The sequence below is a fragment of the Dromaius novaehollandiae genome, chromosome 23 (assembly GCF_036370855.1).
Source record: "Dromaius novaehollandiae isolate bDroNov1 chromosome 23, bDroNov1.hap1, whole genome shotgun sequence".
NCBI lineage: Eukaryota > Metazoa > Chordata > Aves > Casuariiformes > Dromaiidae > Dromaius > Dromaius novaehollandiae.
In genome coordinates, this window is record NC_088120.1 from 8,826,737 (window position 1) to 8,843,727 (window position 16,991).

At 40.9% G+C, this 16,991-nt stretch overlaps 2 protein-coding genes across 14 annotated transcripts; one reads left to right on the forward strand and one right to left on the reverse strand.

The window, feature by feature from the left end:
* Positions 1 to 39: 39 nt before the first annotated feature.
* Positions 40 to 7,333, forward strand: ZBTB8OS (zinc finger and BTB domain containing 8 opposite strand). 3 transcript variants are annotated; one of them, XM_026098194.2, is made up of 9 exons: positions 40 to 101; positions 462 to 568; positions 1,702 to 1,886; positions 3,328 to 3,352; positions 3,952 to 4,073; positions 4,303 to 4,385; positions 4,764 to 4,816; positions 5,091 to 5,127; positions 5,834 to 7,333. In XM_026098194.2, the coding sequence occupies exons 3-9, from the start codon at positions 1,799 to 1,801 to the stop codon at positions 5,918 to 5,920; spliced, it is 495 nt and encodes a 164-aa protein (XP_025953979.1). In that variant the 5' UTR covers positions 40 to 101; positions 462 to 568; positions 1,702 to 1,798; the 3' UTR covers positions 5,921 to 7,333. The 3 variants fall into 3 exon arrangements, with proteins under 3 accessions (XP_025953979.1, XP_025953978.1, XP_025953980.1); XM_026098193.2 differs by lacking the exon at positions 40 to 101 and adding an exon at positions 109 to 273; XM_026098195.2 differs by lacking the exons at positions 40 to 101; positions 462 to 568 and adding an exon at positions 1,388 to 1,513.
* On the reverse strand, positions 7,025 to 13,564 carry LOC112982083 (zinc finger and BTB domain-containing protein 8A-like). Of its 11 annotated transcripts, XM_064525157.1 has the most exons (7): positions 13,485 to 13,564; positions 13,255 to 13,385; positions 11,258 to 12,248; positions 10,157 to 10,326; positions 9,259 to 9,584; positions 8,111 to 8,186; positions 7,025 to 7,899 (listed from the first exon to the last, which is right to left on the reverse strand). In XM_064525157.1, exons 3-6 carry the CDS (start codon positions 12,216 to 12,218, stop codon positions 8,123 to 8,125), a joined length of 1,521 nt encoding a protein of 506 aa, XP_064381227.1. In that variant the 5' UTR covers positions 12,219 to 12,248; positions 13,255 to 13,385; positions 13,485 to 13,564; the 3' UTR covers positions 7,025 to 7,899; positions 8,111 to 8,122. The 11 variants fall into 11 exon arrangements, 9 of the variants coding, with proteins under 9 accessions (XP_064381227.1, XP_064381229.1, XP_025953969.2 ...); XR_010392693.1 differs by lacking the exon at positions 13,485 to 13,564 and having other exon boundaries at positions 9,259 to 9,403; positions 13,255 to 13,469; XR_003258899.2 differs by lacking the exon at positions 13,485 to 13,564 and having other exon boundaries at positions 9,276 to 9,584; positions 13,255 to 13,468.
* Between the last annotated feature and the right edge of the window lie 3,427 nt (positions 13,565 to 16,991).

A 16,991-nucleotide genomic window follows, 5' to 3' on the forward strand; every position in this document is an offset into this window, starting at 1 on the left:
CGGGCCGCGGCCGCCAATCGGCGCGTGGCACGGGGCGGGGACAAGGGGCAGGCGAGCGCGCCCGGCGGTCACGTGGGAGGGAGGCCGGCGGGGAGAGGAAGGTGCTGCTGAAGCTCCCTTGGGAGCCGCCATTTTCCGGAGGGGAAGGGGGAGGGTGCAGCGCGCCCCTCACTCAGCCCTTAAAGGGCCAGCGCCCAGCCCGGACCCGCCACCCCGCGGCGGCCTCCTGTCGCCGACCGAGTCCCCGCGGCTCCTGGGCGAGGCCCCGGCCCGGTACCGTGAGGCCCCGTGGCTCCAGTCGCGGGGCATCGCTGTGTGGGGGGCCGAGGCCCGGCCCAGCCCAGCCCTGCCTCTCCATAGAGCGGCCTGGCAACCTCCAGAGCATCCTCCTGCCTCCTCTTGGGTTATTAATTGCTGATAATGACTAATAACTTCCCTTTTTTCCTCATAATTCCCTGCAGAGATGGGCTGTAGAGACAACTGGACCGGTATATAAACCAAGCCCGATTAGCTGTGGATAACCTGGCACAATCAGTCGCGGATCTGACCGGCAGCAGACAAGAAACAGGTTTAAAATCAAGCTTTACGCTCACCTGGTTTTATTCCCTCTGAGCAGCACTGGCCTCCCAGTTTCAAGCTCTTCTTTGCCCCACGTAGGCCTAGGTGCTTCTTGGGAAATGGAAGCTGGGAGGCCCCATACCGTGTTGTCGTATCTAGGACTAGCAATAAGAACCACGAGTTGACCCTTAGATTGAAAATTGGGGGACTTGATGGTGTCATGTGTCATCTGTAAATTTATCATTGCCATTATTTGGGGAAGCTGTGAATAAATCTTTCAGTGCACAAAAATATTAAGAGGGCACAGGAATGACCACTTTGCGTGAGAACTTGCAGAGGTCTGGTCTGAGTAACAGGCCTGAAGTTGATTGGATTGTGAAGTTTGTGTCTGTTAGATTTACAAATGAAAAACTTGTATGAAACTCAGGCTCTGGTCTGAGAATTTTAAGCAGAGACTTGATATAGTTCTTTGCTTAAAAGAAAAAGGACAAATTCTGCAAGCAAATTAATATAGGAAAACCTCTGTGCTTGTATGAGAGCCATATTTACCATGTATGTGATTCCAGGATTGAAGCCTTAATTGCAGTCCCTGTCCTAAAAAAGCTTAGTTACTTCTTCTAGAGAAGGGTCCTACTTGAGGGCTACAGATCTTTCCTCCTATCACGTCCTGTGGTTTGGAGGCAATGGATATTTCAGATTGCTGTGTAACACATTAGTGGGCTGAGTATGCTCAACCCCAAAATGTAGTAGCGTAACAGTTTAATCCACTTTATTGCTGTTTGATTATTTTTCATTATTACAATTGTTTATTACTTGAGAGTGAATCAAATGTGTGGTGCTGTATGCAACAGAGAGGATGAAACGTGGTTCCTGAAGATCCTTGAAAAGGCCTAAGTGTGTTCTCTATGTAAGGACTGCAATTCTTTGGCTTCACTGACTGAATATACTTAAATAGGTTAGTAAGGCAAGCGGTGGAGGATTGAGCTCTAAACCCATCTCCCAGTGACAGTTTTAATAGCAAACAACTTAAAGATATGCATTTAAAGTCTTGTTTAAAAAATATAAGTGTGTGTACAACTGTTACAAAACTGGTATCAAGTGAAAGAAACTGAACTAAAAGGGAATTTTCCCTTTTAATACTAGCATCACATGGGAAGCCTGGCAAGACTGAAGCGTGCATGGAGGTGGCCATTTTTCGTGAGACCAGGAAGTGAGTGAGCGTTATTCAAGCCCAACAGCTATGGCAGGCGATGAGAGGGACTATAACCTGACGGAGGAGCAGAAGGCTATCAAAGCCAAATACCCACCAGTCAAGAAGAAGTATGAATGTGAGTATTTCTAATGTTACCCAGGCAGAGCGCATGTGTGACAGCGTAATGTGGGGGGGAGGGAGAAGGGAAGGAAGGAAGTGAGCAGGATACGTCTTTTTAGGCACATGGGGTTTCTTAATATGCCGGTGTCCTGTATTCGGGCTGTGGGATGCATCTGTAGTTGAATAATAGAGATATCTATGGTCATATTTATTGCAGATAAATGCCTTTTCTGTCATGGGTGCTAAAGAAATGATGATATGAATAAATTAATTACAGGTCTTACCTTGAAAACTTTCCCCTTTCAAGCCATTTCTTAGCTAGGCAGTACATTTTTCTACCTCTCTTATATAAAAAGAGATATTCAAAAAGTGAGTGGGTTTTTTTGTTTTTTTTTCCCCTGACATGCACTACTAAAAGATCATTATCTCTCCCTTTTCCCCACCCCTGGAATGTCTTCTAAGAACATCTCTGAGTAAGTGGGTGTCAGCCCAAGGACTAGCTTCAGGCACTTGCAGACCATTCAGTGTCTGACTGTCTTTCTATTTGAGCAGCGTTTCTCTGGAGGGATGCTGTATGCTACCGTGTTAGAATATGTATTTTTAGGATGTGTTTAGATCTTTATTTGATAGCAGTGCAGAAATACAGTGACCTATTACAATAGTCATGCTCCTTCCATAATTGGAAGAGGTTTTATTCTCCTTTTAAATCCACTGGAATTTGTTTGCTTTAGAGACAGTTGTTGAGAACCATTAATAGTGTGTGGGTGATCTAAGCAGCATCAGAACAGTGTTTCAGCTGGAGTGATCATGGCATTCGTTCTTTGTCCCAAGTTAGCTCTGTTTCTACCAACCTGGTATTATTACGCACTTCTGTCATCCATCTAAGTGAATATGAATGATATTCATGTAAAACCTGATACATGCTTGGGATGTTAATACTACCTTGTTAATGAAGATTACTGAATATTTTGTATTATATACTTTTTCAAAGTATCCTTTTTACATAATGGGTGTTTTGGGTGTGGACAGGTATATTTGTTCATTGAGCTGCAAACATTTGCAAATCTTACACTCTGCGTGACTCATTTTCAGTCCTGCAGACTTCAGCAAAAGTCACTTATCCCTGGTTAAAGTTTTTTTTTCTATTGCAATTAACCTGCAGAACCCTGTTGCCTTTCAACAGCCATACCTTGTACACAGTGCTCTACATGCAGGGCAGTGATGTAATTTATATTAAACACTATTTTTCTTCTGTCAAGCTTGGCAAGAAAGAATCCAAGATTTCACCTGTGCGAAGCTTTTCTAATATACTGGAAAATAAAGAGTATCACTGTTCGAGGTGTCAAGATGAATACAAAAAGTTCTTGTATAACAGTATCTGTTTTTTCTTTTTAAAAATTCCTCATTTAAAAAATACATTTGGTGACTTCATGCCTTTTTTTTTCCTCCACCCTCAGATCTGGATCACACAGCAGATGTGCAGTAAGTACGGGCAGCTGGGATTTCACAATATAACAAATTGATTATTTCTTATATTGCTGTAAATCAGGAATGACTGTTGAAGACTGGTTTCAGATGTATACCTTATGCAGCTATGAAATGCCACACTCGCACTGGGTTTTTGGGTGGTCTGTTTTGTTTCTGCTCTTGGGAGAGTATAGAAGCATTGTGTTGTTTAGCTTCTCCTCTAATGTAATAATCCTTTGGTGCTTCTGATTATTATTTTATTAGTATATTATTTGAAAATGTCTTTCAAAATGGAGCTTTTAATCTCCTTGCTTTAGAGCCAAATTGCTTCAGAATAGTCTATTTTTTAGCCATAGCAAGAAAGGACATTCCTGTTATCTGATAAAATATTTATTTTCCATTTTCTCTCAAGAAGAAACTCTCTTCTTCTCACATACTGCAAGAAGGAATATCTCTATATATGTAATCTCCTGCCCGAATGCATAGGTATAGAAAGGCCAGCATTTTTGTTCATTCACTTCTTTGCATTTATCCTCATGTTCAGATGCCTCACCTGTATAAAACTTAGGTGTTTTTGTGGTTACCATCCCATGAATTATCCTGTGTCTCTTTAGGCTCCATGCCTGGGGAGATACTTTGGAAGAAGCATTTGAGCAGTGTGTTATGGCCATGTTTGGCTACATGACTGATACAGAGACTGTGGAACCTCTGGATACTGTAGAAGTACAGGCAGAAGGTAAGATTGTAGCGACTTTATACTGGAACTGTATGAACCCTGAGGGAGAAGGGTGCAAAAATCCTTTGAATCTTTAGATGCAGTTTTGCTGCAGTTAATTAAAGCCTGATTAAGCATCACTAATCTTCTCTTAGTGGAGAACCTGTACTTCTGACAAACTTCTAAAAAATGTTTCGATGTGCTTGCTGGGACAACCAGCTGACTATCTTTCTCTCCTTCAACCTTGCAGGACATGACATGCTGTCTCTTCTTTTTCACTTTTTGGATGAGTGGCTGTATAAATTCAGTGCTAATGAGTTCTTTATACCCAGGGTAAGTGTTCTGTTCTTTTTCTATTTCGTAGGTGAGGCTCTGATATCACCTACTCTGAATACAATGTTACTTTAGGAAAAAAAGATACAACAGATTACTTAATGCATGGAGGATACCAAAGTAGAAAGACCCAATATATAAACTGTTAGCTTTGTTATCACAAATACCACCATTAGCTGTCATTATATGATAGAGACAGCTCTGTTGTGTTTAAGTTCCCAGTATCAGTGTGTCTTTCTGAGGTTGCTCAGATTCCCTGGTTTCAGATTCTATTTAGAACAGTGGAAATGCAAGTCTTGCAAATGGGGATTTGCTGAGATTTTCTGCCAGAAGATAGAAGACTTTACTGACATGTTTTTCCTCTTTCTTTCTCTGCAGGAGGTGAAAGTGCTTCACATTGACCGAATGCAATTCAAAATAAGATCAATTGGGTGAGCTTAAAGGATCAACTGAGTAATGAATATCTTTACTGGAAACACTCAACACTTTGGGAGGGTTACATACTGCCTTTAGTGATCACTCTGAAATACTATGATGTGCTGAAGTTCACTGATGCTTTCTAAAAAGTGGATTGTGGACTTCCTTTTCTTCTTTTGAGGCTTTAAATGAAAGCTTCACTGTCCCATGTTCATTAATGAAACTAGTTATAACATTTGATAAATATAACCAAAATTCCAACCACCTGTTTTGTTTTTGTTATTAAAGGTGGGGAGAAGAGTTTTCTTTACCCAAACACCCTCAGGTATGTAATGGTTTATTTGTACATCTTTTATGTTTTTAAGGGTAGGATGTGTGTGTGTGGGGGGGGAAATCTCTTCTAAATGAGACTTCTAAGTTATCAAGATATTGGAGCATAAACACTTCTGAATTAGCATTCAGAAGCCACAATAACTTAAGATCTCACTTCCTACCTCTTTTTTTGTGAATGCATTTCTGAAACTGTTGAGTTGTGCATCTCATGGTTCCTCAGCACTGATAAAACTGAACAGCTGGCTTCCTTTTTTGTGATACTAATAACACAGTAAACCAATCTGTATTCAGAATGTTTGCATGAGTTTGGTTCTTATACAGTTATCGCAGCTTTTTGTTTAGTCTTTTTTGCAAGTTTATTTTCTAAAGAATTAGTAAAAGCCAATTCTTACCTCCCAGCCTGCTCTTTAGCTATGTCAGTATGAGAATAGCAATGCTGATGTTCTGTCAGAGATAAAAGGAGAAATGTGTACAAGAAGGAAGGAGTTTTGTTCAGTATTTGGTCTGACCAAGTCACTGCTATTAATATGCTAACTTTTGTATTCACCAGAACAAATACAGTTACAGCTTTTTGGGAGGGAAAAACTCTTAATCTGGATAGCATTTGTAGAAAGTGGTAAATATTGTGTATTGTCATGAAGAACTGCTGTAAGCAATCCTCCTTTAGAAAATCCATGCTTTTTGTCTTTTCTCTGTAGGGCACAGAGGTCAAAGCCATAACTTACTCAGCAATGCAGATCTGTGAAGAAGAGAAGCCAGAAGTCTTTGTCATCATTGACATTTAAAGCAAAAGTGTGATGAAATGACTGGATACTTATCACTGGCTAGCAGAAGTCCCTCAAAAACAGCAGTCCTCTTGGAAGTAACTAAGGAGTTGGCCAATTCAAATCATAAGTTGAAGGGAGTAATTGCAGGGAATGTACATCTGTGTTTTGACTTGAGGACGGTGAGCCAGACAAAGACCTGTACGTCAGGAAAAAAAACTAGTTGGGGTTTTCTGTTTGGCTTTTATTTTGGGGGGGGGGGGGGGAGATGAGAGAATTGTAGGGGTTGAAAGTCTCTCAGGAAAGTTGGTATTTTATATCAACTTTTAAGGTTGATGTATGTGTTAGGTGGAATATGAACTAAATAGATTAGTGGAGCCAGTAATGAAAATACTGCTTTTTTGTAGGGTGGCAGAGGATAATAATTGTTAATCTGCATGACTTCATTTGCAGATTTAAATATTCTAATTCTGAGGTGATGTCCCTCCATATTATTTGAAGGCTCCAAAATACCTGCAGTGAGTCAGATTTAATGTAGAAAAGTTTCTGATTGTTTGGAGGATGCCAAAGAAAGTAAACCAATCTTTCAAAAAACTTCTAGAGTACTTAAAGAAAAAAAAGGTAATGCCACCAGGTGGTGCTGAATTGCCATAAGTTTCCAAGCGAAGCGCTAAAGTGTGTGACTATGTATAATGGAATCCTAGTAGCGCTTATTACCACTCTGAAAAGTAGAGGTTGCTTTGCTGCTGCTGTGAAAAGGGATGCACTGGAGTTCTTTGCAGCTCTGTTCCCAACTATGTCTCATCATAAAGACATTTCCTTTTAAAACAGAACTAAGCAGACACTTCAAATAAGATTCCATTTCCTCTTAAAAAAAAAAAAAAAAAAAAAAAAGTACAGCAATACAGAGCTTCCCCCCCGCCATGCAGGAGGACTGTGTGGTGAGGCACGTGTCTGTAACTCTGATTATTCCTGCTGCTTCTGCTGAGAAGAGTTTATGGTTTTTATCTGTCTTCATTATACTACAGAGTTGTGAGACTGTGTGGCAAATCCCGGAAAAGCTTCCTTTTGCCTTTAATGTCAGAAAACTCTTTAACTTTTATTCACTGAATCAAGAATAATAATCAAAAAGTGTGTGTTTTGTTTTAAATCATGGGACAGCTAATGTGTGTCATCTGCCGTCGCTATTTAAACGTGAGATGGGCACAGTGAATACAAAGTCAGGGCTGACGTGACCTGTTTTTTTTTTCCTGGTAAATGCTGCAAGTGCCTCACCTCCCGAGGTAACTTCTCATCTTCATTTTGTTGTAAAATCATCTTAAACAGAGAAGACTGAGGTTTTATTTCCTTATTGTGAAGATGGGGGATAAAATCATTTTATTTTTTGATAAAGCTTTAATACTGAAATAAAACCTGGACTAAGAAAGAATTACAGATATGTGCATGTGTGAGTAATTTTGGCCAGTGGATTTTTGAGGTTAATAAATTAACATTTGCGCTTTGTTCTCTGGCAAGGTGAACAGATTTTTGTGTCAGTAATAATTAAGAAATGCCTGCTGTAGATGATGCATAAATTATTATGATTTGCATGCCCAGGACTTTCTTCCTCAGAGGGAGCCTCAGGGCTCCAGCACTTGCTCACCATGGAGCCAGGCCATCGGTGGTTTGATGCCAGCCGCAGTGGGGGTGCTGTGGAGAAGTGAGGCCGGGGCATGCCGGTTAAAGTTGCTCCAAATAAACAGCTTTAAGCCTCTCCCTCCGCACCTTATCGCCCCTAAAAGCGACTGGGAACTGCGGGCGCAGGCAGCCAGGGCGGCCGCGCACCGAACGCCCGGTCCCTCAGCTCCGGCTTCGACACCTCATTGGCTGGCTGGGTCAGGCGACCGGGATTAGCCAATCGGGCGTCGAGTTGAGGCTGCTTTGTTCTCCAGAGCCTGAGGGAGTCGCGACCGTTGGGGGACGGCAGTGCGACGGCGGCTGCTTTCCTTTTGCCCAGCCCTCTAAAAAGGGAGAAGAGAAAATTATGTCGCTAAGTTTTAATCTTGTTGAAGTGTTAAGATGCCCTGTTTATGCCTTCAGTCACAGACTGCAGTGACACCAGTAAACTGCTTTGCTTTGAAACTGGTGACTGGAACTTGGTAGAAGGACATTGGGATTTCACTAAGTAAGTTTTATTCATCTATTTTTTTTTAATATTTATTAAGTACTTACTGAAAATAGGCTTCACATTCTCCTTGTTTCATTTCCACAGCTGAAGGAATGACAGGTATCAGCTAGCAGGTACTTTCTGGGAGTCCAGAAAAACGTGATTACTAAAACTGAAAAACTTCAGAATAACAAAGGTTGCTTAAACTATAAGAGAAGTTGTATTTAGAAATAAGTGTTTTTATACTGACTGCCCAGCCAGCCTCTGAGCTTCCTAAATTTATGTAAGCTGCAAAGGCTTCCTAAAGTAGCTACGTGATCTAAGTTACAGGTGTCCCGTTGAAATAAAAGGGACTTAGGACAAGTTTATTATTATTTATTCATTTATTATTATTTATTATCTTTCCAAAAGATAGACAAGAGTTTCTTGCGCTGGTCCTGAAAAAATGGAAAAAACGTGTTAATCATACTTCCAGTGATTGTACTTTTATTTACTTGGAACCATGTTAGTGTAACTTTTTTTTTTTTAAATTCATAGTACAAAAGCACTGCATATCTGAAGAAGCAAACTCATGCTAGCCAAATGCATTATAGCTGCTCTGTTCACTATTCTACCCTGTATGGCTTTGTGTATTCTTTTAAACTATTCATGCTTTTTCTGAACTATAAGAAGCAGTAAGTTCACTCAAAAAAACCACAGCTTTAGTAAATAGATCAGTCAGCTGGAAGAATTTCTGTTTGGTTTTTTTTTTTACTCCTTTCTTATGAAGTTTTCCAAGTGTATTTACACATTAATTAGTGTCTACAAAAATTTAGATTACATTTCTTAGCTGCTAGTTTTAGTAAGACTTTTTCAAAGCAAGTTATCAATAGTAGCTTTTTCTTTATATAGTATAGAATCTCCCTTGCAGAACTGTAAAGTTGTTCACACTTCCATTATGAACAGACACTCAGAGTAAGTCTTTGATTAAATATAAAGCAATTCTGCTAAATAGTTTCCAAATACTAAATAATTTTAGGACAGTATCCAGAAGTAGTTATACTGTTGCATGTCCATAAGTACAAAACAGTGTGTTTGTAGACCTTATTTTGCTTTTCATAGAGTTAAATATCACTAAAGTTTTATTAATGAAACTAATAAGCCAGTGTTAGTTGGCAGGACACAGGTAATTTAATCTTGAATATAGCAGTAACAAACATACAAATATATCTACCTAAGATTTGGTTTCACCTTTTCATCTGCCTCATCTGAAATATCATCGTCAACATGTTGGATAACCAAATTATATGGTTCCTCCTCCATTGTCTCTTCATCCGATTTCTGTTCTTCCTCCAAAGCCCATTTGGAATGTTTGTTTCCTGGAGAGGTGATAAGAGAATGCTCTGCATCTAGATCATCGGGGATATTGTCAAAACTAGCTTCTGCTAGACACTCGTGGCACAGTCTGTAGCGCCTTGTTCCTTGCTGAACCACACATCCTGTTAGGTCAGTTACATGACGCTTGCACTTTCTGCATATTAGTTTGCCAGCCTGATGTATCTAAAGAGATTTAGAAGTTGAAAATGTCAGTGCTCATCCAAAAGCAGATTTCTTTATTCTTTTAAAAACAATCATTAAATCATTTTGAAAATAAAAGTAAAAATATAAAAATTTGGGAGCAGAAGATAAGCACAGATCACTTTATAAAAAGTCTGTTAAAATACATTGCTGTTTTAACTATGTTTTCAAAATCTCACTCTAGTTTTATAATGCTGTTCAGTTATTCACAAAAAAACTCAGTTATGCAATAAAAGCAACATCTCTAAGAAAGAAAATATTTTCTATGTTGTAATTACCACACTGGTGCACAATTTCTGGAGGAAAAACAAGCAGCAAAAGAAAGACAATAAATACCGCAGGAGCAGCATAGATAATCAAATTTCTTTCAGATGTGTATCTTCCATGAACACCAGCCCAATCTGCCAATTTAAATAATGAATAATTAAGGCTGCAGCTAGGAAGCTTTTCCGGTACTCGTTCTTGAAATGACTGAACAGCTGTTACCAATTGCATCTTGGGGTTGTTTTGTTTTGTTTTCTTCTCTGAAGCTGAATCTGATTGAAATGACATACTGTTTGGAAGTGGCTCCGTAAATGCTCTAGTCGGGTGAATCTTTTCCCACATGCTTCACATGGATACGGTCGCTCCCCTGTGTGACACCGAAGATGACGCTTTAGGTCTGCCCTCCGTTTCACTGTGTGCGTGCAGAAGGGGCACTTGAATCGCATTCGAGGTAGATCATCTGTTACAGAGAAAAACATAATATGTCAAATATTAATAGTCTTTCTCTATACAGTAATCTCATTATTTTTAAGCTTAAATAAGCAGTTCATTTGTCCTGTGGTTTATCACTAAACAGGAGAAAACCCAAAATACAACCCCAAACTATTTCTTCCCATCCTTCTCCAGCAAACAATATTCTTTACAGAATATGTTAAACAGGTATTTGATAGTATATTTTTCCCCTCGCACAGAGTGAGTGTTCTTTAGACATATAGAAGGCTGTAAATATTTAAGTGCAATATACATTTGCATCAAGAAATAGCTTTTAGTTTAGATATTTATAAACCCTATATAGCATATCAGGCTGCCTGAAGTCTTAAAATTATGCGATTGTAATTAAATATTGATACATTAAATTAGTCTCTATAAGAAAACACCCGTCTACTTTATTCTGTCATCTCAGGCATATGCCCTCCGTTCATCAGGGACTTCCTTGATGCTTTATGTAGCGTGACCAAACAGTCATGAAGTTTAGGCTGTTTGGACCATAAGGGAAGTGGAGAATGCTTCAGTCTAAAGATCCTACGTGGCCAATGACATGACCTTCTCTTGCAAAGAAAACAGTAGATTGAGTGCAAATACTGCCACATCCCCAAGCCAATTTCAGCTCTATAGGCCTCATGAACTCCACTTGGGTCCAGATAATCTGACATATATTATTTTAACTCCACTGAATATCTGGGCCAGGTTCTCTGACTGTAATTCTCACGCTGTGTTTTGACTTTACAAAGTCTCTCATTCTGTTAGGCACTACTATAAAGTACAGCAAGAAAATCTGCAATCATCATTTTGGTTTTCATGCCAATATATCCATCCAGGATTCTCTCCAAAAGATCTGCTGACTTCTTCCAGACAAAGAAAAACTTTCCAAAACCATATCTGATTTTTACCTTCATTCCAACTACTCATTACACCTAAAATTGTGGGCATTGACGTGTACAGCTCATCTGCTTTTAATTCCATTAACTCAGGAGAATTTCTTGAAAGTTCTTGTTCTAGCTGAGCAACAGACCACCTCTTTGGTATGACTTCTGATTCTTGATTATATCCATAATCATCATGATCAACATCATTCTCAGCATCAAATTGAATTTCCTCTCTTGCCCGAGAGGTGTGGCTAGAATCTGATGCATTACAACCTCCGCTAGTCTGCTCAGTTTTGTTTGATTTATACTGCACAAAATCACGGGTCTGTGACAGTCCTAGATGTTTTCGGCGCTTCCTTGTTGGGCCCAATTTTCGGCCTCTTTTTGATAGCTGCATTTCTGGCCGTTGAAGACTTATCTGTGAAGACAGATAGCTGTTGTAATTACTCCAGGAATTTTCATTCACCATACTTGCCTTTTCATCTGGAATTAAATGGGAACGTGTTGGGTTGCTCTTTGCTTTCCTTCTTGACCGATAAAGTGATGGGTGAGCAGGTTCATTGTTTGTACGTTTGGCTGAAAGGCTAAGGTAATGATCCTTTTCCTTTTCATTAATGTCCAGTGAGGATTTAATGAATGTCTTACACACATTAAGAATATCTGTCATCTGCAGATAGCTAGCAGCTGACATTACTTCGATGACATTTTGACCAGTTAAAGACAATATGCCCGAATATACAAAGTCCAGGATAACCATAAATGTCTCCGGAGAGAAGACCTCAAAAGTAGCTATTGTTGGCTGACTGCTGTCTTTCGAACTCTGTGAAAGGAGCATTTTGAAATAGCCGCTACTAGCAAACAACACATTTCGATGTGCTTTGAAGACTTTCCCCTCGACCAGGATATTGCAGTCACAAAACAAATCTTGCTTCCGTTGTTCATTTAACTGCTCTAGGAGGTGAAACTGATGGGAAGAAATCTCCATTCCAATGAGGGAATAACAGGAAGTCTTGCTCTAAAGTAAATAAGCACAAAGCATGACAATCTACACATAATCCAACGTAGCTGAATCCTATTTTAAGAACAGATAAGTCCTTTCTTTAAAAATAAGAAAATCGTGCATATTACTACATTCCCAATACGTTTCTATTTCCCACCTCTCCTCCCACCACATATGCTTTACATGAGGGAGGAGAAATTAACACCTCTGCAAGAAAGATGCCTCGGCAAGATTACGGCATTCATATCAAAAGATTCAGATTAGGTCGATGGAAACCTAAATAGTTCACAGATTCAGCAAGAAAAAAGAGCTTGGCCCTGCAGCAGTGCGGAGTGCCACGATTCAAGAGCGAGTTCGTGCCTGGTTCTACATGCTGCAAGATGCGGCCGCAGCCTCTCCCAGAGCGGACCAGAACCGCACATGGAGGCGGCCGCAGCCCTCCCGGCCCGGGCTCCCCGGCATTGGTAGCGGTCGCCGTCACTCACCCGCCCGCCCGGCCGAATTGGTCGCTCGACCCTCGGGAGTCAGGCGCGCCCAGCAGCGCAGGACCCGCCCGCCAAGGCGCCTCGGCTCCCGCTCCCCCGGCTCCGCGGGGGCTCCGCCGCGCGGCGGCAGCCCGGCGCCTGGCGCCCGGCGTGGCCCCAGCAGCTCCTGCCCTCGCTGCCCGCCGCCTCCGCCGCGCCGCGCCGGCAGCGCCCTGCCCGCCCCCCGTCCCCCGCCGCGGCCCCTCTCGCCCCGCACCCGCCGCCCAGCTCCCGCGCAGCCCTTTGTTGCCGTGCCTGGCTCCTCGCAGCCGCGCCCGGGGCTGCAAATGGCGCCCGCTTAGGTCTCCCCCAGCGCTGTGCAGCCCGGGGAACGAGCGGCTCCGAGCGGCGGCGGGCAGCGCGCCGGCCGCGCTCGGGCCCCGGCGCCCGCGGGGACTGCGGAGCCGAGGGACGTCCCTCGCTGCCCCTCGCCCCTGCGCGCCTTCAGCCCCGACGCCCGATCCGACTTGTCGGTGTATTGCACAGCCGTCACTTACCGGCTGGGTTCTGCGGGTGGCTGCCGCTGCCGCTTAGCCGAGAGGAGCAGGCGGTGGATGCGGGATCCCCGGCCCCCGCGTCGGGGCTCTTTGCGGTTTGAGGCAATGTGTTGGTCCCGCAGCCCCAAACCCTGGAAGCCCGAACGTGAGAGAAACAAAAGGTATTTGCTGACGTGGGCGTTGGACAGAGACGCCCGAGGGCTGGGGACACAATTAAAGGGGCAACGCACCGATTGCAGGCACAGCCCAGCAGCTTCCTCCGCCTGATCGCCCTGCAGTCTGGGCTGCTTCCCTCTTCTCACACCCACATGCTACCCAAGAGGCCCACTAACTTACTTCATACAATGCATCGCTATTGTTAAAGGCTAGTCTGGATAGCGTTGTATGTGGAAGGAAGGCACCACCTGAATGGGAAATATCTGTACTACTATGGAGTAGGACACATTACGTTCCTCGATTTGGAAGCATTTTTTTTATAAGCAGGGAAGTTTTGTATTCTAACAATGGAGATCATCCAGAACTCAAGTACTGGAATTGGGAGTGCAGTATTAGAGATAATCCTTTTATTTCCTTTTGTTTGTTTGTTTGTGGAATAAAAAATTCAGGATGCCTGTAAGAATGTGAGTTAGTTTCAGTCTTGTTCCTGAAGATCAATGAATAATTTCATTTAGAAGGGACATCTGGAGGTCATCTAGTACAACCCCTTCTTCAAGGCAGGCCAATTAGAATAGGGTAAAAGAACAGTTCCCATTTTCAAAGTAAAGGGTATGGAGTTGGAGTGCTGCAGAGAACTTCATTAGTGTTACATTTAGTACAGGAGATGAACCAAGACAGCAAAATCTTTTGCCTTCCACTTCTCTCAGCTTTTCCTTAGAGAAGAGTTTTTTTGTTCTGTGTTCCTGGGTTTTTTTTGATGCATCAAATAAGACACCTCTTTTCTTTGGATTTCGGAGTTAAATAAGATTAATGGTTAGGCTAACTCAAATGTTGGAGTTTTTTAAAGTTAAATAATACAGAAAATGGTTCTTGAACTAATATCGTGCTATTAGTTTAACTAACTATGGCTGCCTTTGAACTAATAGTAACCCCCGATTGGCTTCTAAATTTCCTGAAATATTCTACAAAAAAGGCAGATCTGGAATGGGTATATTAGAATACTGAAATACTGCATTTACAATTCAGTTTTACTTATTCATGTAGAAACAATGAAAGGACTATAGAATTAACTATTTGGGCTTTTCTGGGTTTGTAATTTATATTTCTCTACCATGCAAATGATTGGAAGTCACCAGTACCAGCTTCACCAGATCACATAGGTACTGGCCTCAGCAGTCTTGTGCTTATTCTAGTCTGAGTAATGCTAACTTTAGCCTCCTGGCTTGAATAAAAATAAGCTTTTTTAGGATAAATTCAATTAAACAAGTTTAGTTTAACTGTAATCCTCACTTAACACCAATCTAGACTCTACTAAGCCTCAGCAGTTAAGATTTTAGATAGATATTCAATTTAGCACTACTGTTGTGCTAACAGATGCTAATGACTATCAGAAAGGGATCCTGGGATCCAGACACAGTCATTGACTCGATTAAAGCCAGATGGCAGGTCAGGCATTTTTCAGCTTAATCAAAGTCCATTTAAATAATAAATGGTGCTGAAGATATGGAGCTATTATCATCCCTATTTAGGCTATCAGAAGTTCAAAGCCAAGTATTTCTAACCTTATTCTGGCTAAAAGCATAGGCTGCCTGATATAAGGACAGACGGTCAGGAAAGAGTTGAGAGAGTAGAAGTTCAGCATTTGGGGACAACTACTAAAATATTAGACTAGGGTATTACAAACTGTTGGCTTGTTTGTTTCTGTTATATCTGTTAATATAAAATAGTTTATATCTTTGTAAATAAGTAGAATTATACAAATGGATGAATGTCTTGCATTGTAGTGAAAATATATATGCCTTGTACTATTGATTTCTTATGCTAATAGCAATAGTCTCATGTGTTCTCAAGTTTGTGCTATTTTGTTTAAAGAAGTAAATTGGGATTTTTAAAAGAATTTGCTCAGTTTATAAAACTCTAAGATGCACCTAGAAGTCATCTCAAGATCTGGTTTGGTAGATTTTTAATATTTATATTCTTTCGTGAAGAAAAAGAACCTTTAATAGGTAGTTTCTGGTAAAAATGTCAACTATTGGAAAATATTGGAAAAATAGTTTGCTTGCTTTTTACTGAATGTTGCTTTTATCTTTAATGTGTAGAGGGTTAATATGAAATGATTTTTTGCCAGCTTACCTTCAGAAGAAAGTACAAGTTATCCTGTGTGGAACTGTTCAGTGACTGAAGCTAGGTGATGCACACAATCAGTTCAGCAGCATTTTAAAATAGTCCACCAAAAAGTAATACAAACCCGAACTGAAGGTATTAGAACTTAGAACTATCCGTCTCTTTTTAAGATACTGTGTACAAGCCTTAGATACAGGGTTAAGGGACAACTCCATGTTATAAGATACTTAAGATGAGGATGCAACTCAAATCTTAATAAGTAAATCTAAAATACTCCTGCCACCACATCCTCAACATCAACATGCAGCATGCTTGTTAATCATAGCTGTCACATCAGATGTTACAACAGCATGATTGATTTCAGTTTTATACTGCAGGTGTTCTGTCTTAATACTGTTGTGTGATGGTTGCTGCCAGTGCAGATTAACAGACCAAAATTTAAGAAATGCTGACATTGGCATAGCTAGATAATGGAATAATATAATCTCCGACAGTGACCAGATGCTTCAGGGAAGAAATGTTGTAATATATTTCATAATAATTTGATATCCAAGGGAGAAGTTTTTCCTAAATTGTCATTGAAAAATTTAGAAGGGTACCAAAATCCTGGAGGATGGGGTATTTTTTCTGAAGAGACAGAAGTAAAGAAAGGATGATACATGTAACAGTGTCAGTATCTACTCAGTTCCTCTGAAAGAGGGGAAGGAGAAATGCTTTAGAATACAGTATTTTAGCATTTGAGCGGATGGCAAGGTAGTCACCACAAAGCAAGGATAGTTAGAGGTCAGGTACTAAACAGAGCATGATGAATCTATGTCTTCATTCTTGACCACAGTTTCATGAACATATGATAAACATGAGCCAAGCAAACAGAGACAGTCTTCCAGTGACAAAGTATAGATAGAGGAGACAAAAGGACAAAGACAGTAGGATTCCACAGAAAGTAGAGGTTTAAAAGAGGAGTGTCACTTGAAGTGGACACACCCCAATGTTAGTCAGTTGAAATGGGGAATGGAAAAGCAGCAGACAAGAGAAAGACATTTTGAAAATCAGTGAAGAACCAAAACATGCATTAACAAGTAGTATTTAAGAGCATCCAAGGCAAACAGTCATGGAGAAGCAGAAAGAAGTAAAAGGCACATTGAAGACATTAGTAAAAAGCAGTTTGAAGGGAATCATAGAACTCTTGGTCATAGGGGACTTCTGAAGGTCTTTAATCCCACCCCTCACAGAAAACAAGGCTGGCACCAAGATCACAACAGATCAGCCAAGATTTTTTCTAGCCAAGTCTTGAAAACCTTCAAGGACAGAGTTCTCACAACTTGTCTGGGTAACCTGTTCCAGTGCTGCACAATTTGAACCCCCCAAACTGAGATTTGTACATACAGAGACAGTACAGAAACTGAATCTGAATGGATCAATGTTAGCAGAAGAAGTCAATATAGTCCTAAATAGCC